Source organism: Pelecanus crispus, chromosome 8 (genome assembly GCF_030463565.1).
Source record: "Pelecanus crispus isolate bPelCri1 chromosome 8, bPelCri1.pri, whole genome shotgun sequence".
Classification (NCBI taxonomy): Eukaryota; Metazoa; Chordata; class Aves; order Pelecaniformes; family Pelecanidae; genus Pelecanus; species Pelecanus crispus.
This window is the reverse complement of record NC_134650.1, coordinates 33,298,749-33,323,170: the sequence shown is the minus strand read 5'-3', so window position 1 is coordinate 33,323,170 and position 24,422 is coordinate 33,298,749. Positions and strand designations below refer to the sequence as shown.

Genomic DNA, 24,422 nt, shown 5'->3' with positions numbered 1-24,422 from the left:
TTTTTTCGCTCTTGCTGCAATCACCTTTCAGTTTGCTCCTGTTGGGGGAAGAGCAAGACCTTTGCCTTCTGACTTCACAATACACGTGAAAGGGCCATGCAAGATGACAGACTTTCAACACCCTCATTTCCTCAGTATATTTCAGCTCTTTTGCATTTAAGCAAAGAGTGATTTCAGAACTCTCACTGGACAGAAAGCCACTATTATGCTTCAGGGTAAGGTTCAGTATGTCAGAAGTTTAACATGGGTTCTGCAGCCCACATTTTGTTTACAGTCTAATTTGATTTTACTGATGTGAACACTTAGCACCAGAAATGGGTTAAAAGGATGGTATAACAGAGTGTGTACAGAGACATAGGCACATACATGGTAATCTTCACTTTGTTCCTGCTCTTGTGTTCCTGCTAAGTGGTCCTGTTGGTTAGCTTTCATAAAGTATGCTCCTTTTTTTCCACTTTATTTTTGGGATAGATCCCCAAACAGATTTAAAAGGGTGGAGCTGACTGTTAACTGCAGCGTATTAGCTCCGCACAAGGCAGCATGCCATTCCTATATAAACAGCATCATATTCTGTTAATAGTTTATCACAGCATTCAGATTTAGATCAGGCAGGGCAAAGACAAACAAGTAACAGCACAGATTGTTAAAGATACTAAAATTATTCTGAAGGAGCATTGATAGTCAAAAGAATTTCCAATTTAAACAACCACTGTAGGTATCACAGATCTTTTAAAGCATTACAAATATCTTCATTTGAGGATAGTTGTGAATCTACACTTTCTAATTGAAACCTTCCCTCTCCTAACTACTCTAGCATAGTGTCTTTCAACCTGGATGAACAGTCAAATGGTTTTTCTTGGTTTTCATTCCATGGGCACTAAGATTTTACCCATATATACAAAGCTTTTTAGCTGCCTGTAGTATCAGAAGGGTGCTTAGTATCTGTAAGTTCTTCATATAATACACAGTTTTATCCATAACACTCTTATAGTTACTGTTATCTGTCTTGCATTTAATCTTTCTTTACATAAGAACGAGCACTTCAGAGTATGTCAGAAGCCTTCCTGTTGATCACTACAAAGCAACAGATGTATAACGCCATCTTGTGACAGTACTTCAACAACACACCGAATATCCACTGCTCCCATACAGTGATCTTCAAACTGCTGTCCATAGACCCTTAGGAGTATAGCCTATTTCCAAAATCCACAATGCAGGCTTAAGGAAAGCAGGTTCACATATACACTATGTAGAAGTCTTCGTATCTGAAAATATTAAAAGGGTCTGTTTTATTTCCATGGAGAAATATTTCAAAGTTCATTAAGTAAGGGAGGTACTTGTAGAGCATAGGTTTTTCTAAGAATATCTGTACTCTAGATACAAACACCAACAATGATATCTGACAGGTGCATGGCTTATGTTATTATATGTTATGTGTGCATCTGGAAAACATATCTGAAGTTGTAAGAGTCACTTTTAAGCCTCTGACATGATTTTTCCCTTTTGAGGAAAGGGGTTTTTAAGAAGTGCTAACACACTATTCGAAGTGGTAACCGTTCTTTAGAACTGCTACTGCTTTAATAAGCAATTAAAGTGAAGCAGAAGATTCGTTTTTTTCATAGAAAATATTACTACAAATCTGTAGTAGCAGCAGTTTTTAATTTACCAAAAACTGGCATCTATTAGCAACAGAACATACACAAAAAATCTTTGTTTATACAAATAAAATTAGGTTCTGAATATTCACAAAGTAACATAACAGAGCAACATTTTTCTTCACATTGACATTCAAAGTTAGTCAGATCAGTTGTGATATAAAAACCCTGTATAATATTCAGTCAAGCACCATGGCAGACAGTGCATTAAGATCTCTCATGAATGGATGATCAGCTAGTATTTGATCGATCTTCTGTCTTTGCTCATAATCAGGAAAAATTTTTATCAGGGCTTCTCTTAGCTGTACTGTTTCTGAGGCAGATCTCTGTGGTGGAATTGCTAGACAAGCCTGTATGTTTGTTTCCAGCGGAAGCCGTGTTGATGAACGATCACCATGTACTCTGTTTTTAGGCTGTCGACTGCTACTGGTTGGTCTGGGGACTGGCACGAAGAAAGGTGGCTCAGAGGAATATTGTCCACTGGTCTGTAAAGCCTTTTGTGCTGACCGAAAACCTCTGTGGAACAAAATAAAAATTTTCATTAAATTAAGGTAAAGGAGATGCTAGCTGTCTCTGTACAAACACAGAAAAGAAAAACACATGTAACTCCTACACTTCACTGCTGCTCAGCTAGTTAATGATTGGAATCAAATGATAAGCATTTTTTCAAAGTGAAACAAAGCAGTAGGTGTAAAAGTTTTCAGTCTGAATCTGGCACAACTAACATCAACTAACATTATCTAGGACTAGTTCCAATATGCTCTGAGTACTTTACCTGGCAGAAGACAGCAACAGTCAAAGCTTATTTTATGGAAATATCAGCATCAGTATTATTGAGCTAAATGAATAAAAAGATACATTGAACACACATACACTGACTCAGAACATGTGAAAATACTGACAGACCAAGCTCCACAAGACTTTTTCTCATCTACTTTTGGTCGTGGCTGTGAGCTGTGTTCACATTTAGATCAAGGCCTTGTTTCCCTCATATGATATCCTTAGTGGGACAATGAAGTTTTTCATCAATTTCAGGATCTGAATATTCTTCCTTAATTACTGAGATTAAGGACATTGAGTTGCTGGAGCATGTCCAGAGAAGGGCAATGAAGCTGGTGAAGGGTCTGGAGAACAAGTCTCATGACGAACAGCTGAGGGAACGGGGATTGTTTAGTCTGGAGAAGAGAAGGCTGAGGAGAGACCTTATCGCTCTCTACAACTACCTGAAAGGAGGTTGTGCTGAGGTGGGTGTTGGTTTCTTCTCCCAAGTAACTAGCAATAGGATGAGAAGAAATGGCCTCACATTGCACCAGGAGAGGTTTAGATTGGAGATTAGGAAAAATTTCTTCATGGAAAGAGTGGTCAAGCATTGGAACAGGCTGCCCAGAGAGGTGGTGGAGTCACCATCCCTGGAGGTGTTCAACAAATGGGTAGATGTGGCACTTTGGGACATGGTTTAGTGGGCATGGGGGTGTTGGGTTGATGGTTGGACTTGACAATCTTAGAGGTCCTTTCCAACCTTAATGATTCCTAGTTTTACTTTCAGTAAAAAATAATCCAGCCACCAAGTCAGGAAACGTGAAATTAATTATTACTCTACCCTTAACTGGTTTAGTGGTGGACTTGGTAGTGTTAGGTTAATGGTTGGACTGGATGATCACAGAATCATAGAATCGTTTAGGTTGGAAAAGACCCTTAAGATCATCCAGTCCAATCATTAACCTACACTAACAAGTCCACACTAAACCAATCAAGGGTAGACTAGACTAAACCATGTCCTGAAGTGCCACATCTACCCATTTGTTGAATGCTTCCAGGGATGGTGACTCCACCACCTCTCTGGACAGCCTGTTCCAATGCTTGACTGCCCTTTCCGTGAAGAAATTTTTCCTAATATCCAACCTAAACCTCCCCTGGCACAGCTTGAGCCCATTTCCTCTCGTCCTATCGCTAACTACTTGGGAGAAGAGACCAACACCCACCTCACTACAGCCTCCTTTCAGGGAGTTGTAGAGAGCGATAAGGTCTCCCCTCAGCCTCCTCTTCTCCAGACTAAACAACCCCAGTTCCCTCAGCCGCTCCTCATAAAGCCTGTGCTCCAGACCCTTCACCAGCTTTGTTGCCCTTCTCTGGACATGCTCCAGCACCTCAATGTCTTTCTTGTACTGAGGGGCCCAAAACTGGACACAGTATTCCAGGTGCGGCCTCACCAGCGCTGAGTACAGGGGGACAATCACCTCCCTGCTCCTGCTGGCCACACTATTCCTGATACAAGCCAGGATGCTGTTGGCCTTCTTGGCCACCTAGGCACACTGCTGGCTCATGTTCAGGCGGCTGTCGACCAAAACCCCCAGGTCCTTTTCCTCTGGGCAGCTTTCCAGCCACTCTTCCCCAAGCCTGTAGCATTGCATGGGGTTGTTGTGACTGAAGTGCAGGACCCGATCTTAAGGTGTCTTCCAACCTAAACAATTCTATGATTCTATGATCACCATAGAGCAATAGAATTTTAAAGGGTGTCCTGGTTTCAGCTGGGATAGAGTTAATTTTCTTCCTAGTAGCAGGCATAGTGCTGTGTTTTGGATTTAGTAGGAGAAGAATGTTGATAACACACTGATGTTTTAGTTATTGCTAAGTACTGCTGATGCTAGTCAAGGACTTTTCAGCTTCACATGCTCTGCCAGGTACACAAGAAACTGGGAGGGGGCACAGCCAGGACAGCTGACCCAAACTGACCAAAGGGCTATTCCATACCATATGACGTCATGCTCAGTATAGACACTGGGGGGGGTGGGGAGGAGTTGGCCAGGGAGCAGCGATCGCTGCTTGGGAGCTGTCTGGGTATCGGTCGTCGGGTGGTGAGCAATTGCATTGTGCATCACTTGCTTTGTATATTATTATTATCATTATTATATTGTTATTATTACAATTACTATTTTTCTTTATTTCAATTATGAAACTGTTCTTATCTCAACCCAGGAGTGTTTCTCACTCTTACTCCTCCGATTCTCTCCCCCCATCTCATTGGGGTAGGGGGGAGTGAGCGAGCGGCTGCATGGTGCTTAGTTGCTGGCTGGGGCTAAACCACAACAGAGTTTTATATTAGAGCTTGAATACTTTCTTAGCGTTTCTTATTGGAGTTCTAGAACTGCACTTACTTCTTCCATGCTGATATTACATGCTTATTTTCAAATCAACCTGTGACCTACTATATATGTCTCACTTTCCTCAGTTGTTTCCAATAGCTGAGATTCCTGCTTATTCTTTGTATTTGTATTAATCCTGAAGTATAGGTTGCCTTTTGTATTGCTAATTTCATTTACCTCACTTGTTTCTAACAGCTTTCTCAATACTCCTCACTATCACTAGCATTTATAATTCCTAAGCTGGTGAAAGAAGACCAAAGAGCAGCTTATTTTCTTGTGCAAAGGAGCAAACCTGTTCTCAAGTCTTGGCGGTTAATGCAAAGCAAATTCATACTTTGAATATATGCACATTTTAAAAGTACAATGATCTTAATGGAACAACATATGTTTACTAGTATTTAAAATTATGAATTTAAAATTATGAATGAAATATAAATGCATTTAATAACAATGCCTCTCAAACATCATTTTATTAACAGCACAGTACCCTCAAGTGTGAAGTGAAATGCCTCTCCTGTGACAAAGAACATGAGTGTAGAGTGTATCTTTTGTAGCACTTACTGTCCCACTATGAATAAGTGACCAACCAAGGGGTTTTAAATAACATCACTGTAATTGACAGGATACCAGGCTACCACATACCCAAAATACTGGCAGCTTTGTGCAATGTCAACACAGTTTGGAGCACCTCTGTATGAAAGCCACCACAATCAAATCTCAGAGGAAGTTATTGTCTTGCTTATCTTAGTTCTGAGAAAGATCTTGATTAGGTGCAAATGTCACCAGCAGTTTCTGAACAGACTGAAGTAATAGGAAAAACATGTTTTTGTTAAGCTGCTACATCCTACAGTGTTCTTGCTTAATTTTACCGTACCTTCACTATACAGAGCTAAAGAAGTGTTCAAGTCAACCAGGAAAACAATTTATTTCACATTTGAAATCGTAACTGTCTCAAACAAAAGTGAAAACAGTGCTTGTACCTAGAACAGCCTTCACTTCGAAGGAAGTCATCTAATCTAGGTCCATTTCTTCCCAAAGGATCATCAGGAACCATGAATATGTCACCAGCAAAAGTGTACTGGAGCAACCTGCAAGAGAGTTCCTTCAATTTTATTTACTAACAACGTATTACACCCTCGCTGCCCTTCAACTCTGTAGCATAGGATGACTTGCCTTAGAGCAGACACTTCACACCACATCAGGAGCCGCTGAAACTTAACTAGTAACCCATTTTACATACAACCAGCATTCACTGAATTTAATGGGCGCTTATGTGAACTGTTCCCGTTGCACTGCAGAACACTGAGCTTTTTTTTTTTTTTTTTTTTTTTTTTTTTTGACAGCAAGTGTTGGATGACTGCAAAGTTTTGCAAAGAGACCAGGATGGAATTTTCTAGGTGATTACAGAAGATTTTCTGATTGTTCAAACTCCCCTTCCTTGTAAGGATCTTCAACCACGTAGCTAAAATGCATATGTTATCAGAAAGCCACACAACTAGCAAACATAGCATTAGCTGTTTACAGTTAAGACACAAAGCAGCTTTTTTTCTGGAATAATTTTGGGACAGAGGGAAATCTGTATTAAAGGAAACCAGTTCAACTAAAATTTGTCTACAAGGGGAGAATTTGGTACAGTGGAATTTCCCCAGAAGTAAAACTAATAGCAGATGTTAACACAAGCTCTTAAAAAACCCACAGACTCAGAATGACGTGCTAAGTATTCTTGCTGAAGTTCTGTACAAGAACAGAACCTGACTTGGGTAGAATTCACTCAAGAAATAGCGTAAATGATTAGCCAACATCAATTCCATGTTCTCCCAGCTATATTGTGAGAACCCAAGACAGTTTTCAATTCTTTATTTCATTAGACCTATACAGACCCCAGTCACTGCAGTAGATGTACCCTCAGAAGATGTCGGGGAGACTCTGAGGGATTAGTGGGAAATTTGGGCACTAGAAAATCATACCTTAATAGTAAAATGACGCGATTTAACTTGAGGGGGGAAAAACAAAACAGAACAAACAAAAAAAACCAACAGAACTAAAAAAATAAACCAGTTGCACAGGAGAAACTGTAATTCACAGAGAATCCACAAGCCGAAGCAGGGATATTTGATAGTTAAGTGATCTCATCTAAACCCAAAGGACACTCAGCAATTGCAGGGAAATGGCTACAGGGATGTGTTGCAAGTGTTCATTATTTTGTTTAGCTGTACTGATTTGTTGTACTACAGTAAAGAGTGAGTGATTCTGAAACGTTAAAAGTGACACTGTATGTCTACATTGTCTATCACGTCTCCTTGAAGAAATGAAATGTAAAACAAGCAAGCCTGTGAGAATGGACCACAAAGTGTATACTCTAACGGGATCTAACATTGAGCTTCAGAAGTGGTATGGCTTGGCTGCTACACCAAGCTCCTATTTATGTGAGCAATTAACAGACTTACATTAGAGAATGTATGAATAGTAGGGACATTAGACTACTCAACACACGATTGTAAGGCTATGAATCAAAGTGGTGAAACAAACACAGTACTTCGTTGGGCTCTACCGGAACCGCATGACAGATTAATTAAAAATAAAAAATCCCACATGAAGGTAGAGTCCCCACAACTGTAAGGACAGACATCCTTTTAAGCCTTCACAGAAATTGAGTAATTACCTTTTTTGAATAATTTCTCTCCAGGCATGTGATTCCGTCACAAATTCTCTGAAGTTGTCATTAGTCACAATAACACCTCCAGTTTTATCAGCAAGGTGTAATAAAAACCTGTAAAATTCATTTCAAAGACTGTTAAGACAGTCTGCTTTGCTGAAAATTGTCCAAAGATCTATTAAAATAAACATTTTGCCATCCAGGGGTAATCTATTTGCATGAAAACAAGCAGTCTGATTACCAGGAAATTACTCTGTGTTGACCCACCATGTAACTTTAAACAACATTTTAGATAGCATGCATTTATTTAGTGCAGCAGAGTCTTCATGGGAGGCTTTTTTTCAACAAAAAAACCCACAAGCAAATCCCCTCAAAACCCATGGGATTATCAGATTCTGAAATATTTGTAGAGGTAAATGGTTTGCTTTGCAAAAGAGTACAGTATTTGTTACACATTCCAACACAAACCTATTTCCACATACTTTTTTGCTTAGCATTAATGTCTGTGTTCTGCAAGATGGTGTTATGCATGTTAGTTGTCTGCTCTGTCAACACTTGTTAATGAAGAGTGCTGCTACCATTTTGTTGTTAAATTATGACAAAATGTAGCTACTCATTTATTAAGGAAATCCTATGATTTTTTTTTTTGCCTGTCTGAAAACAAGCTTTTTGCCAATTGAAACTATTCTAGCAAAGAGATAATGGATGGTGTTCTTTCAAAGAAGTGTGTACACCTTAGATGAAAGTTCGAATATGTCGGCACAACACTCATTTCCACCATCATCTCAACTGTAAATACTGCACCTACATAGCATTTTATATGAAATGCTGGGCATATATAAAATATTAGTGTGTAAGCAACTCCAGCGTGGCTGCCTTCTACATTTTTTGGTTACCTCATTATTATTTAAGAGATCAGAGTTGCTGTATTTTAACAAGGAAGATAAATTAAGTGCACTCTATATATCTTTTGCATATCAAGTTCTGCAATCAGGTACATGACTGTGCAATCTAACAAAAATAGGCATGCCCATGATGCAAAAACCTGACAATTTTGTAGTCAGAAAAATAAAGTATGAATGATTATTAGTAGGAAGGAAGAAACTGAAATCCAGCAAACTGTAGCTAGCTGCAAAACACAATTTCAAAGCTGCAAAGTGCTCATCCATGCAGAATTAGGAAAGCTGGTTGTGGAAAAAAACTTAAGCAGCACGCGCTTTTAACTGTGTCTCAAGACTGAGAAAATTTGACAACAGCAATGCAAGCACTAGGACGGTCCCCACCCGGCCCCTCCAACACCCAACAAAACCCCCTAAAGCTTACTGGTGTTCACTGAAAGATGATCCCCACATTTTGAAGCTGAACTTTGGTGCTTAAATTCTCTTGGAAATTCACTAGCCTACACTTTGTTACAAACACACTGCTCCAAATACAGGTTGAAGAACTAGCTAATGCAACCGCTTATGAAGTATTAAGCTTTTACAACCACTAGTCAGATGTTCAAAAATACTTTAAAACTATGCATATTCCATACCTGTCATCATGAGCAGCAATTCTGGCTCCTAAAACCATCCTTGCAGGGGTTAAAGACAATATTCCAACATCCTGGAGCTGTGTTAAGAAATCCTGCTCTGTTAAAACATGAAACAACTATTCTTAAAACCAAAAGCTTTCTTCTAACCTATTTACAGATTTGACAGTTAGCCTGAGATATATTTAGTAGAGAAGATAGGCTATTTTTGTACTTATTAACCTACCAAAATGACATTGATAGCTGAAGAATTGCTAATATTATACAAATGGGGAGGAAAAGGTTGAAACTAGAAATTAAAGAGCAAACAAAAACCAAATCAAACAAAAAGGCCTCCACAGGCACATCAGTTAGCCTAAACAGCATTTCAGAGTGTCTCAGATTGTATATGGAAACCCAGTTACTCATGCTAAGCAGCCAGACTGCTCATGCTTAATGTTTTATGAAGTATTCCTTCTCCATTCATTCTTCACAGAAGTATCCAAAGAAAGAGTTACAATTTAGTTCAAAAAAGAAAACACAAGGAAACAATTTCCCTCACCTGTAATGTGAGGATCACGTCTTGTTCTCCACTGTGGAACAAACACGGTAATATTTCTGTGGCCACGTTTCCAAAAGTAGTCAACAGCTATTGCAATCCCTCGACAGGAGAAGAATTTCCTTAGACCATGACTGGGGGTGAAAGAAAGAGAAGGGAGATTAAATTCACTAGAGTTTTATTACTATGAATATAAAGAAAACGGAACAAAACCTTGCAAAGTGAAGCTGGAAGTTACAGATACAGCCTCCCCAAAATAAAAGGTAGATGGATGTTATAGATGAGGAATCTTATAAATGGAAAGAGATCGTCAGCAAAAGAAGAGAACGTCACTTTGCAGCTTCATAGCTCAGTCTCCTTCCCGTTTCATGGGAACAACAATATTTGAGTAATTAGAAGTGGGTTTAGCTTTAAAAAGAGGCCAAGACTGATGGTGTCCTGGTTTCAGCTGGGATAGAGTTAATTTTAGTAGCTGGTATAGTGCTGTGTTTTGAATTTAGTATGAGAATAATGTGGGTAACACACTGATGTTTTAGTTGTTCCTGAGCAGTGCTTACACTAAGTCAAGGACTATTCAGCTTCCCATACTGCCCTGCCAGCGAGTAGGCTGGAGGTGGACAAGAAGCTGGGAGGGCACACAGCCAGGACTGCTGACCCCAACTGTCCAAAGGGATATTCCATACCATATGACATGCTGAACAAAAAAACTGCAGGGAGCTGGCTGGGGGGGTGCAGCTGCTGCTCAGGAACTGACTGCGCATCAGTGAGCGGGTGGTGAGCAATTGCATTGTGCATCGCTTGTTTTGTATATTCTTTTATCATTATTAATATTATTTTCCTTTCCTTTTCTGTCTTATTAGAATGTCTTTATTTCAGTGCATGAGTTTTACCTTTTTTCCAATTCTCTTCCCCATCCCAGTGTGGGGGAGCGAGCAAACGGCTGTGTGGCCTGCTGGGTTAAACCATGACAGATGGTTTCCAAAATCTATTGATTATAGATTAAAATGATCATAATCCAATATTGTGGTAGTTCCAAATACAGTCCCACGGCAAAAGAGAACACCTTTGGTTCAGCTGGTTCCCAAGGAGAAGTTCTGAGAAGTTCCCTGATAATCTAAGATATTAGGGCCCTCCTCTCCCTGCATTTCAACAATCCGAGCTACCATTTTCAAGCAAAATAATGAAATTTCTTTGAAGAAAGATTTTCAAAACACTGTATTTTAGTGGCAATCTTTTTTTGTTTTTCCCCATTTGAAAAGATAAGATGTTCATTATCTGTTTTTGCAACTCAGTTAAGTGACTTTCCAGAAAAATCAGCAACTGCCCAATACGAGTGATACAGAGATTGGAGTTGATAACCTTGTGAAGTCCCTCTCAATCTGAATTATCCCAATGATCCTATATGCCCATTTAACACATGGCAGGAAGTCCTCCTTTAGCAATTAACTGTCTAACCAGATTCTGGGAACTGAGCTTCAGGAGAATAATGGAAGAAGAATCTTAAAATAAAGCACAGAAGACAGAATCAAAAATACCTCTAGAATAAATGCCTACAAAACACCTATTAGCACCTTACATAAGGCTAAATCCAGTTTTCATTAAGAAACTTTTCCCCTTGCATTTTCATAGATTAGAGGCTACACTTAGACAAAACAAAGATCTACTTAGTCAGAAAAGCCACACCGATTCAGAACTGATGGCACGAACAGGCAAAGCACTTCCGACAAAGTAGCACATACTCTATGTTTTGAGTTAGATGTTAAGTTACTACAAAGTGCTGCTCATAACAGGAAGTGATCAAGTGGTATTTGTATTTTAAACCAGTCTCCTAATTAACGTGCAAGTGTATATTATAAGCCAATTAGTAAGCCCTATTAGTTTTGAATGGAATCTTATCTTTAAACCCCTAGTTTAACCTACTAGGAAATCTTCTGAACAGAGGCTTCTTTAAAACATCTCCATGGAAATATTTTACAGTGGAACTCAGCCTTTAGTAGCATTCATGTATCCTTTTCCAATTTTGTAAACTCATTTTAAAATAAATGTATCAAAATATAAATCTGTTAAGGTTCTCTGAATTTAGAGAGGGATATTTCATGTAGAAGGGCAGAAAAATGAGTCAGCTACATCTGAACTATAAAAGGCAAAAAATCTGACTTTAACAGAGTTTCTGGAGAAAAAAATCCTATGCCACACTTGCCCTAATAAAATTAAGTGTTCTTGATGTCAAGAGCAGTCAAATAAAGGAATGCAATTGTCAGAGAAGAGTCACCCCTCATAAATCTCCTAGGCCATAAACTTAAAATGCAGTCGTCATCCCCTCACTTTAAGCTAGAAATCCTATTCAATAAACTGGAAAACTCTGTTAAATACTTTCACTGTATTAATGGCTCCCAATTGGACTTCAAGAGATGCAGAGGTCTTGATGTTCATGGTGGAACTTATGCCTTCTCTACTTGTCCATTCTCCTGTTTTAGAGCTTCAAACCTGTTGAACTGCACAGAGTACTCTGTTTTTTAAATGTTTTGAAGCTTAGAACAGCAGCTCTTGATTTGTCCTGTATAATAACAAACTCCTGCTCTGTAGCAACTTAAAAAAAGAAGCATGCAAATAGAAGCCATATATTTAACTTTACCAAATAACATGTAGAATTAAGGTAAGCTATAATATGAATAAATATGTCACTGCTAGATAAACAGAAATATGAAAATGCTTTATTTGAGCTAGGTAAATATCTGAAGGACAGCAAATTAACACAGCAAGGTGGTCTTTTCAAGACATCCATCTCAAAGACTGCATCTGTTCCCCAACTGCCATTGTAAATACTGGTTTTGGCTGTCCCAGTTCGTTAAAAAACTGTGAAGACCCTACAAAGGTATTTCTGAAGTTAAACAAGAGATCATCATAAGCAGCACAAAGCAGCAAACAGCGGGTTGCTTTCCAGGACATGTAGCATTTTCCCTTTGGTTCTGTAACTAAATTAAGGAAAGTATATATTTACATATTTACAAACAATTCTAGCAAGATATAATTCCATCCAATTATTCCTTTATTCTGATTTTCTTCCACATTTTCATAAAATGTAATTTAAAATCACCTGACAACTATCTGGATATTTCAGTCTGCCCTGTTTTCAGCACACAAAAAGAGGCAATTTTAAAAAATACTTGTTAGGGATTAGAGTAAACTTGGCTTTCTCTCACTCAACAAGCACACTGAAAGTACAGCTAACATTAATAGATCAATGTGCCGTTTTTACTAGACTGCACCTGTCAAGAGGAAAAATTCTTCATCTTCTTGCAGCCTTCCAGAGTTAAGACACAAAGCAAGTAGTGCTTTGGAAGCCCATTCAGCCTTAGTCCAAGCCTGTGGACAATGCATTAATACCCTCCCCCCCCAAAACCACATGGCAGCACGGGTCAAAAAAACCCCAACATAGGCATGGAAGCAGATGTCCATAACCTCAAGGTACTGAGAAGTAAAACTGAAAACAATGCAAAACAAAATTGAAAACAATTCTTCACTTTCTAAGATGTAAGAAAATAATGAGGCTTTATCTAGCCAGAAGGAAGCTGCAGAATACCTACATTAACCCCCAGACCCCCGCATGTTGATTATTTAGTAGGACATTTAAATATCTCAATGGTTCTGCTATTTTGAGGCCATTCTCTGTCCTTTGCTTTTCATAAGCAGAGCTTTCATTTTGTTGAGCAGCAGGCAGCAGTGTTATATAACCGTATTTGGGCACTCTATGTCAATGGCATCCAGCTACTGTGCCCTACTCACATGTGGGGTGTGTGCACACCAGCTGGAGTGCAAGACAAGCCATTGGGGTGCATGAAGGACATATGAGAACTTCAGTAATGCACATACATAGTTGATAGGGGTGTTGGTTAACACAGAATCATAGAATCGTTTAGGTTGGAAAAGACCTTTAAGATCCTCAAGTCCAACCATTAGCCTAACACTACCAAGTCCACCACTAAACCAATTAAGGGTAGAGTAATAACTAATTTCATGTTTCCTGGCTTGGTGGCTGGATAATTTTTTAATCAAAGTAAAACTAGGATCCAGCTGAGTATGAGCCAGCAGTGTGCTCATGTGGCCAAGAAGGCCAATAGCATCCTGGCTTGTATCAGGAATGGTGTGGCCAGCAGGAGCAGGGAGGAGACCATCCCCCTGTACTCAGCACTGGTGGGGCTGCAGCTCACTGTGTTCAGGTTGCTCACTCCCCCCTGGTGGGATAGGGGACAGAATCAGCAGAGTAAATGTGAGAAAACTTGTGGGTTGAGATAAAGACAGTTTAATAAGTAAAGCAAAAGCCGGGCACGCAAGCAAAGCAAAACAAGGAATTCATTCACTGCTTCCCATCGGCAGGCAGGTGTTCAGCCATCTCCAGGAAAGCAGGGCTCCCTCATGTGTAAGGGTTATTTGGGAAGACAAACGCCATCACTCCAAATGCGTCCCCCCCCCTTCCTTCTTCTTCCCCCAGCTTTATACACTGGGCATGATGTCATACAGTCCGGGATATCGCTTGGGTCAGTTGGGGTCAGCTGTCCCCCCAGCTGTGTCCCCTCCCAGCTTCTCATGCACCCCCAGCCTGCTCGCTGGTGGGGTGGGGTGAGGAGCAGAAAAGGCCTTGACTCTGTGTAAGCGCTGCTCAGCAGTAACTAAAACATCCCTGTGTTATCAACACCGTTTCCAGCACAAATACAAAACATAGCTCCATACTAGCTACTATGAAGAAAATTAACTCCACCCCAGCCAAAACCAGTACAGGGTGCTCAATCAAAAAAAGTTAGAAGACCACTGCCTACAGTAGTCTCACAGCCATCAGAGAGATAAGCAGATGTTTATTCACCATCTTTTAATTCATTGGTTTTAAGAACAGCCAAATATATCTGAAAAAGAGAATCACAAAACCCCATAGATGAAATACATAGATGAAAAAAATCTCTCCATATTAAAAAAAAAGACGACAAAAAAGATGTGGTGTATTTGTTATTTTCTACATGACCCCAACAATTTGCATTTCTCTTCCACTAATACACATTTGGGAAATAATTTTTAAAAGTTCAAGGTAGCTTATGACTCAGTTGTGACTTGCACTTTTACATCACTATTTTCTAAATAACAGAGTCTGAGCAATGAGGAAATAAGTTTGCTTTAAAAACTATAAACTGACAGAAAACCTTAATCTATTAATTCAATTAATCCCCCGCTGATTGACCTGAAAGTTTTACTGTTGCCAGTCATAAGGGCCTAGCTGTGGGCTCTTTAACCTGGGGAAATCAAGTTATAAGGATGATCATCACCTTCTTCAACTAATGATCACTTGGCAGGAAAGGTTACACATTAAGAAATCTGACATTCCTTCTCATAAACAGAAGTTGTTACTCAGATTTACTTTTGATGCCTCGTCTGTGCTATAGAGACTTTCTGCACTAACTGCAAACATTTCTGTATTACTAGGTCCTTAAACCGCATTTGAAGCTAATCATATTTAAAAATCTATGTTTTGTTCTGAATGGGGGAAGAAGTGATCTAGCAGGAACACACAGAAATACCTAAGAGGCCTGTCAAAAAAACAGGCAAAGTGAGATATATTTTTATATGAATTAAGTTTAAAACATCAGCAGAAATATTTCTGAATGAACTACACTTCTAGGAATTTCAAGGTATCATCTGGTAGTCTACCTAAGTTATCTGCAAATGCCAAGGTATCAAAATAGAAATCATCAGGCTAGGACTGTACATAAAGGGAAGAGGTTAAGATTGATTCCCCAATTTGCTAAAATAATGTCAACAATTCTACTAGCACTTCACAAAAATAACAACAGAATTTATTATTTCTGTTCTCAAGCAAAATTCATACACATTACAGAGAAAAGAGAGTTAGAAGTATTTATTATCCCTAACAATTCAGGAAGTTTTGCTATTCCATGAATTTTGGCAAAATGTTTAGGAGCTACGCTAGATCTTTCATAACCACGACAGAACAGTATCTAAGGGCATCTTTATCTAGCTCTGTGAAACTAGAAGCATGCATCCATTTCTTCCCCATTAACGCAACTGTGCGGACGTGCACGTGCAGATCTGTGTTTACATAGTTACTTTTGGGAAACCTGTACTAGCTGTCAACTGTCTGAAACATTAAATTCATTTTAGGACAGACTTTGACATTATTTTCTTATGGTACATAACATTGTAATTTTATTTTTTTCCTGGAAAAGTTTATTTTTTTCTCCTATACAGCATTTAAGCCCATTCCTTTGGGAAGCCTCTTTCATCTATTAGCTGGAAGTAGATGACATATGATACAGGTATCTTAACCAGTCAGATGTGCTCTTCTCAGCCTAAGAGCATCCTACAGAATTCATGGGATCACTGGTAGTACTCTGGCCTATTCTTAGAAAATATCCTATTCAAGAATTAGTTACAACTGAATACAAGATAATATCACTGATATGAGGCTCTTCAGGTTTTCTAATCTCCAAGATTAAAATCCATATTTTAAAATAGTTTAAGTGTTTAAGAAAACACTTAAATAACCTAATGTTTCTCACTTTGTCTTAGGGATACAGATGATCTTTCTGAGAATTACTATTGTTTTGCTTACAGTACTCCATTTTGTTTCTGGCAGCATGGTTTCACAATGAAAACTAATTTCTGTACTTGGAAGGGTTTATGCATGTTCAGTAGAGGAACTCTGTATGCACCAAAAAAATATTAAATAGCAAGTTCTCATAGTAAATTTACTCTTACTTACTGGTACATTGACAAGTGGAGCAGGAAAACAGTTTGTTCTTAAAAAATACCACTTCCTCATTCAGAAGAAATACTGCATTTGTCATTGCTCACTTTCATATTCCAAAAGGCCCATAGCAAACACTGACAAAACCTTCTGACGCGTGCTTGCCAAAATAACTTGGTATAAAAAGAGCAGATCCAAGTCTCTTCCTGACTAGAGAACAGCAATCAATTCAAGGATAGTTTTGACGAGACAAATGTTAAAATGAACCAAGTGAAGCATGAAATTTTAAAGAGATATAGGTTCTAAGTGATTTTTGCTATTCCAGTTAGTTATAACCAACTTAGACAACTTTGGAGGGCATTGCCAATTACAATTTTTTTTTTAAATTTTATTTTTCCTACAATAGAAACATTAAAAAAAAAGGAATTAGGATATTAACAATAATGGAAAATCCCTGCGTCATAGTCAATGAAAGGGATTTCTTGATCTTTTCAGTATTAACTGTGCCCATTTCATAGGGTTTGTTTGCATGGTGCCTTGTCAGCCAAGCTATTCAAATTATCCAACAGTCCTATAACTGTCTACTATCATTTGCATGCACTCTTCCAGGTACCAGGAGGAATAGGAGGCGAGGTGTGTGCACACATACACCCAGTTCCCTATTCTGCAAATTGTATGGAGGGGGATGGAATATCTTTGTTGCACGCCTACATTTGCAAAAAGTAACAGGACCCAAGCACTAATGTGTAATGTTGTTAAAGGACAAATAAGTTACTACTATATAAGAACCTCCACTTTAAAATTAGAAGACACTAAAAGCAAAAGTAAAAAAACCAAAACACTTTGAAGTTGATGGTAACTCAACTTCCTTGTTAGATGCATGCAAAGCAAATTAAGTTGAATGCAAAAAATTGCTTGCAACAGAGCAGAGCTCACTGAAATTACTTCTGACTGAAGTGTTACATCAAGCTGGAGCACTGATAATTCAAAGTAGGTTGCTCTGAAATGGCATAAATTGGGCTTCAAATTTGACCACTGCCTAGTAAGAAATGCTGTAGAATTAATTCACTTTTCATTTTGAAACATGTTGTTATCAAAAAGAATCTCACCTACCTCTAACATTTAATTAGTTTTAGTTTCCATTGCCTATTCTGTTCAAGTTTGTTTCAGATTATTCTAGTATTTGGGCTTCATAAATCGGAGCTACCTGTTTTTACAAATTCGCAAATTTCTACCAGAGCAGGAAAACTAAGTCTTAAAAGGTTTTACAGAAAATATTTTCCAGACTACTGCAATTACCAACCAATTTTTAAGTCAAAATCAAGGATTTTCCTCATTCTATTTTGACTGGTTATTGCATTTGTTCAACTTCAGACTATGTAAACTTTTTAAACCAAAAGTAAATTCTACAAAATTGTTTCATGTTAGAATATCCCACAACCACACTGTTCTAGCTGGATTTGTGTACTGCAGTAAGGGTCATATAGTGCACCAGCTAAAAACTTCTGAATTTCCTTCTATGCACAGTATCTCAACAAAGAATAACAACTCCAAACAAATCAGTCATAAAAATGAATGCTGTCACTAAATGGAGAATGAGAACTATCAAAATTACTATGTGTTGGAAATTAAAATTGCTACTGTCAATCTTATGTAATTTTTCATGATCAAGCCTTACCATAACTTACCAATGCAGCCATTACCAGCAGCTGAAAAACCTTGCTGTGTACATGGACTGCTGGTTACCAAAAAGCTAGCTAGCAAAAACTTTACACATGCCACAGCAACCTCTTAGTCCCCATTTCATTTGAAAGTTCACTGAACTTTTAATAAAGAGATAGTTGAAAAGAACAATACTTACGAAATTGCAACATTGCTTCCATCAATAATGATATGTTTTAAATATGGTTTCCCAGGTTCATTTTTCAACTCCAGTCTGTATGGCTTTTTCAGAGATTCCAAAAATCTTTGAACTCCAGTAACTGAAGGATCAGGATGATGTCTGTGTGGTCCCACCGTCTCTCTATCAGAATTTGAAGGATGTATCTGTGAAGACAATACCTGGTCTAGGATAGGATTTTCAGAATTTGAGGTTTGGGGAAGGCGTCGATTGAGACATCTCACTTGAGAAGAAGAGCTGCAGTGTCCTAATTGGTCCTCAAAACCAGGATGACTATTCTGTACAGTTGAGGGCCCTGCAGATTTTTGCTGAACTGCAGTTTTAGTCTTAGTTGAGATACGCTGCACATCTGAGCTCCCTCTGGCTACAAAATCAACATCTTTTAGAGCTCCAGCTTGTCTAGTGCCAAAAGTTACACCACCATCAGTTTCTATATCACTTGACCTTGAACTGTGATTCTTACCAGGGCAATAAATGTCTCTCTGTTCATAGCACATAGCTGAATTTTTACTGGAAGGAGAAGCAGGTTTGCATACCAACATATGCATTTTATCTTCTGCATCAACTTGCACGCTTGGTGAATCTCTTACTTTGTGATATTCATTTTTTGTCTCCTTTGAAGTATGACTGGATTTAAGTGGACTTTTATTGCTAGAAATGCCTTTGTCTTCTAGCTTTTGCGAATCATTTCCATTACTTCCTAAATGAGGATTGATAGTTCTAGGCTTTTGAGACGACTGCTCATGTTCTTTTTGAAATTTTACATTTTCCTTTTCTATTTCTTCTAGCAATGTTAATGGTTCCACAGATTGTCCTAGGATACCAATAACTTTTTCTACAATATTTTGGGAATATCCCATTGTTCTGAAAAAGTTCACAAGAATCTTATATTCCATTTCCTCACTGATATCATCACCTTCTTTAAGGCAGTAACTGGGATCATCTGATTCGCCGCAGCTATCCGAAAGCAGATCAATAACTGGATCACTGTCTGAAGGATTACTGCCTGAAGCAGATTTCACTTCCTGATCATTTTCTAAAGAGAACTGCTTTTTAGGGAGCCTTTCCTCATCATCAGAAGATCTTCTTTTACATGACTGCCTTTCTTTAGGCACTGCCTCTAACATAGGCACAACATTTATGGGAACAAAACTTGTTTCAGCAGCATCAGAAAACACAGTGTCCATTTGCTTTGTAAGCTCAGTTACAGGTGTCCCAGCATTGTTTCTTGCTTCCTCACCACCTGCTCTTCCATCTCTGTTTGTAGAGGTTACTTTGGAGGTTTTGTTTTGTAAAAGCTCTGTCGGGCTTTCAGAACCTGTAAGATCTATGATATTGCTCTCCACTTCACAACATTCAGTTTGCGTGAGAGCTAGGAGTTCTCTTTTTAGCGAGCTAGGCAAAATCAGTAAATCCATTGTATATTTATCTGCATGCGCTTCCACAAATCGTCTGAATTGCTTTTTAATCTCTGATTCATTGTCGCTTAATAAGCTTTCATTATTCTCAAAAAGCTTCACAAACTGCTGAACGTGACTTTGAGCCATAACAACAGCTTCTGCACCCCCCTTAATACTGAGCAATCCTATTTCCAGAACTGTTATATCAGCACAGGTATCCTGAATAAGACTGTTAAGGAACAGGCTCTGTGCACCAACAAAGATGCAGTGCATGTCCTTTGGGTAGTACTCCTTTTCTTCTAGTTCAGGTTCACAGAGTCCCTTAACATACTCCTAGAAGGAGAAAAAGACAGCAGAGTGAATATTTGTGAAAATCTAATACATAAAATTAGTTTTGGTTAGGTCAGTAATGGACAAGTACATTAGAAAATAAAGCCAACTTAGCATAAGAAATGTGAGAAAGTAAATACTGCCAGTAAACCAGATAACAGAAATAAAATACAGATATCTGAAATGATTTTTAAATGCATCTCATAGAAGGCTAACTTTCTTTTATATCCTACTGTTTATAAAAAAATTTACTTGAAACTGATAGTAACAGAGTATTTAAGTTGTAGCTCAAACAGTTTAAAAGATAAGTCAGAAAGGATTTATTTTCACATTCCCATTTTTTGGTCAAAGAGAACATATACTTCATGAACAAATGCCTTGCACTAGAGAATGCTACCTAATCCATAAAACTGAACTTCTAAAAACAGTTTCTAAAGAAAATTTCCAAAGGCTCATCACAGCAGTAGCTATCCTATATTTTTAAGTAGTTACTTATTCTATACTTAATACTAATGAATCAAGGACATTGATCCTGTGGCATGGCACAACATAACTAGTAGCCACAGTAGTATCCATTAAAAGATACCCTATAGAAAAAAAAAATGCTACAGGCAAACAAACACTAAAACCACTATCTGGACTCTACCCTTATTAACCAAATAAAACATTTTTATTTTAAAACTACAACTGCCAGCACACCTACTTACAATGGGTATGTAACAGTAAAGAAAAATCACACCCAAAAAGCTCAGCAGCAAGCCAGCTTTCCACATGAGGCTTTGAAACTCGGTAGTTTGAAAAAGCAGATGATACCGACAAAAGTCTGAGAAAACTTTTTTTAAAAAAACCCTCCCATTGCTATTTTTGCCACCTAGAAGTTATTATAGATAAATTCACTATACTACTTTGTTTTAAATGTGTCAGAGTTCAGAACTCTGTCAATCCAGTATACTACGTCTTCTTTCAGGTAGCATTAGTTTTCCCCAAACTGTCTCTTTCTGTGTTTAAAAATCTGTAATGTAGTGTAACCAGTTTCCAAGCCGCAGTCATTGTATTTGCAGACTCGCAAGTATATAGAATTTTATTATCTATCCTTACTCTCAGAAATCAGACTTCTTTTTTAAATGGAACCGAAAACCAACACAAGGTAGTGAATAACGTAACACCACTTCCTATCATCTCTTGAGTTACATCACCACAGGTATCAAGGCAGGCTGCTTCAAGACCATATTAGCACAAACTGCTTCTGCAACGAAACCCACAGGATTACTTTTCATACCTTAGTCATCATATGACTGCTTTCGCAGAGCAACAGGACAATAACAAAGTTAGAAAAAAGTATATTAAAAATCTGGCAACTTTTTTTTTTTTTTAACTAAACAGCACTGAAGAATGAATACATTGCATGTGACTGATGAATTAAAACACAAATTGCTATCACAAAACCTTTTAAAGGGAGACAATAAAGATGTGCAATTGTTCGTACTTTCTAGCCAATAATCCCTCCAGAGAGAGTCTGAAAACTGCTCTACACGTACAGGAAGTCACGTCTCCCATACCCTTTAAAGTATTTGGAGTAGGAAACGTTTTGTATGTTATTAGGAAAAGCAGCAATTAGAAAATGGAAATCTTGTGCTGTTTGTTTCAGCCTTTAAGTTTTCTGGAAAAAATAAAGTTGTACTGCAGCTGCCTGGAGAAGAAGAATAGCCGTTCATGCTGCAGGTAATGGTTTCTGGAGTCTCTGAGCCCAAATATAAAAGCAAATTGGTTTAGAGTCAATTTCAGGGTCAAGTAATTCAAAGACCTCAACATTCATAGTATTTTCCTTGTAAGTCTTAGGCATTACACAGTTAAAGAACCAAGTTTTTGAAAGTGGACTGCCAAGTCTGTCAATAAAGTCACAAACTACATGCTAAGGATCCCCACTGATATGGGGGGATATTTGTGCATTTGATGCACACAAAATGTGCATTTAAACAAACAAACAAAAAGACACAAGGGCCCACATATCTAGATTTTGGTTTTGAAAGCTACCTTCAGCCTAGCTAGTGCTCACACTACCGTCCTCATCACATGATTCCAACAGCTATAGCTGCCAGGTCCGCTACGAGTACTACTCATTTTGTCATTACAGCTGAGCTCCCCCAAAGGTTAGCTGTACAAGAGATTTAACAAAATACTTCTGTGAAGACACTTCACAGCAACTAGTGTCACAGGCAGAGCCACAAACAGCCTAGACGGCTCTCTCTTTTTTAACTTGTTTAGCGTGCGGTTAAAAAGAAAGCTATCTGCTCCAGCAGACTGGCGAAGCAGTCTGGATCTGCCAACTTTTACACTGAGGAGACACTGGCGCTGTCAAGCTGTTAGGGAGAGCTTTGCTAACAAGCTACTAAATGCCACCGAATAAGCGAAGTCTGCAGAGCAACTGCGAAACATGGCAACACCCAACCGAAGAATTTCTCGACTGAGGGAAGGAAAAGGAGAGCGACACATTTTAATCGCGCTTTAAAACAGAACTTGGCCCATTCTCGCCGGCGTTAAAACCCCTCACGCAGCCACGGGCAGCCAGCAGCAACGCTTCACGGCGGTGGGACGCGCCCGGCAGTATCGGTGAACTCTGCGCCCCTCGGCCCGGGCGCTTCTCTTTATCCTCGACGCTTATGTCAACACCGGCGGAGACGCCCTGGCACCTGGAACACACCTATTTGCCAAGGCAGCACCGTTTCTGTTTCCTCGTCAAGCACTGACTTTTCCCCCACTCCTTCCTCCTCCCAGCCGCACGCAGCGGCCCCGAGCCGCGCCCCGGGCGAGAGGGGCCTTTCCGTACGCAAACACGGCGCCGGGCTCCGGCCGGGTGGCCGAGGCCCCAACGACACGACCGGGCGCCGCTCCCCGCCCCCCCCCCCCCCCTCCCCCCCGGCCCCCGGTACCTTGGCGCTGCGCACGGCCTTCCCACCGCCTGCCAGCTGCACCCAGATCCTGGCGGCGGGCGGCGGGCCCGGCGGCGGGATCGCGGGCCGCCAGTCCCCCTGCGCCCCCAGCACGGCCAGCCGCACCTCGAACAAGCCCTCGATGCGGCCCCGACTCCCCTCCAGGAGACGGCTCTTCTCCGCAGGGACGGTGAACTCATCCACCCCCGGCCCCGGCTCGGAGCCGCGGGCTGCCCAGCGAGCCGCCATCAGCGCCGGCCGCGCCGCCCCGCGCTCCGGCCTCCCATCCCGCTGGGCCCCAGGACAACAACACGGGGAATCCCCGGGCTCCCTCCGCACGGCCCGCGTACGTCATCGGCCGGCGCCGGCGCCACCGCCCCGCGCCGCGCCAGCAGGCGGGGAACGCCCGGCCGCAGCCGCGGCGCCATCTTTAGCCAGGGCGGCGGAAGCGCTCCTCCCTCGGCCGGGCTGCGTCTCGCCTTTCCAGCGGACGGCGAGCGTGTGGCGGGGCCCGGCACGGCGCTGGAGGCCGAGCTGCCCGCCCCCCGCTTTCGCTCCGGGTCGCGGTTGCCGCCTGCGGTCGTGCCCCAGGCGCCCTGAGAGGCGGCCGCCGGCTCCTGGCAGCGCGCCGGCCCCGGCCTCAGCGCCAGGCGCAGCCCGCGCGCCCCGGTCGCTCCCCGCCTGGCAGGCAGGGGGGAGGCTCCCGCCCGCGTAGGAAAGAAACCTTCCTCTTTCACGATTTCACAGCCCAGAAGCTTGGTTTTGAGATAGTGTTGGCACAGCCATGTTCTGGTACCGTCGTCTCGGATTTCATTTAAAAAGAAACCAAAGTTTTATCCCTCGTGGTCGCAGGGCACAGAAATGTAGCCCCCATGCCCAAATCCTTATCTCTGATAGCTTGGGAAACACAAGACACATTTTTACTACAAAAAGTCTAAAAATGAGACGTGAAGGACAAGATTACTTCTTAAAAAGCAGATGTGGGGCTTCACTAGGCTTTGGAACGCCAGGAGTTGACAATACTGACCAGCTGTTGTACAAAGGAGTATACATCTTAGTTTCTTTCATCCCATCCCAGACCCAGGTAAACATCTTCCAAGTTCCCCCTAGGCTATTTGATTCCCACTTGTTTTGTCCATTTCTTTAGCATCACTGTGAAGTTAGTTTTTAGTAGCTGTTCATTAAATACAGCCTCTTAAGGGAGGATGAATATTTCATGGTTGTGTATCTAAATGTACATATTTTGTTTTAATCTACTTATCTGTTACACAAGGAAAGGAATAATATAAAAATATAAAATATCATTTTGAAAAAGGCACTTGTATCCCTGTGTAGAAACTTTCTAACCAAACAACAGTTTGCAGTTCTTAGCACATTGGAAAAACACACTGAACGGTCATGTCCAGGTATAGCTATAGACATTTTCCTATCTGAATTTGAAGTGTTCTGTCTTTGAGTCCAATATAATTTTTGTCTGTGGCATGGTAAAATTTAAAAATTTACGTCTGTGTACACACACTGCGTTTACACACGTACATGCGTTCTAAACAGGATAGGGTTTTGATGACGAGTGTTATATTCGAGA

The 24,422-nt window shown here is 40.2% G+C and overlaps 1 protein-coding gene across 1 annotated transcript; it reads right to left on the bottom strand.

The window, feature by feature from the left end:
• Positions 1-272: 272 nt before the first annotated feature.
• On the bottom strand, positions 273-23,086 carry N4BP1 (NEDD4 binding protein 1). The gene is made up of 7 exons (XM_075715079.1): positions 22,838-23,086; positions 18,139-19,910; positions 9,527-9,657; positions 8,989-9,085; positions 7,461-7,568; positions 5,779-5,886; positions 273-2,171 (listed from the first exon to the last, which is right to left on the bottom strand). Exons 1-7 carry the CDS (start codon positions 23,084-23,086, stop codon positions 1,835-1,837), a joined length of 2,802 nt encoding a protein of 933 aa, XP_075571194.1. The 3' UTR covers positions 273-1,834.
• Between the last annotated feature and the right edge of the window lie 1,336 nt (positions 23,087-24,422).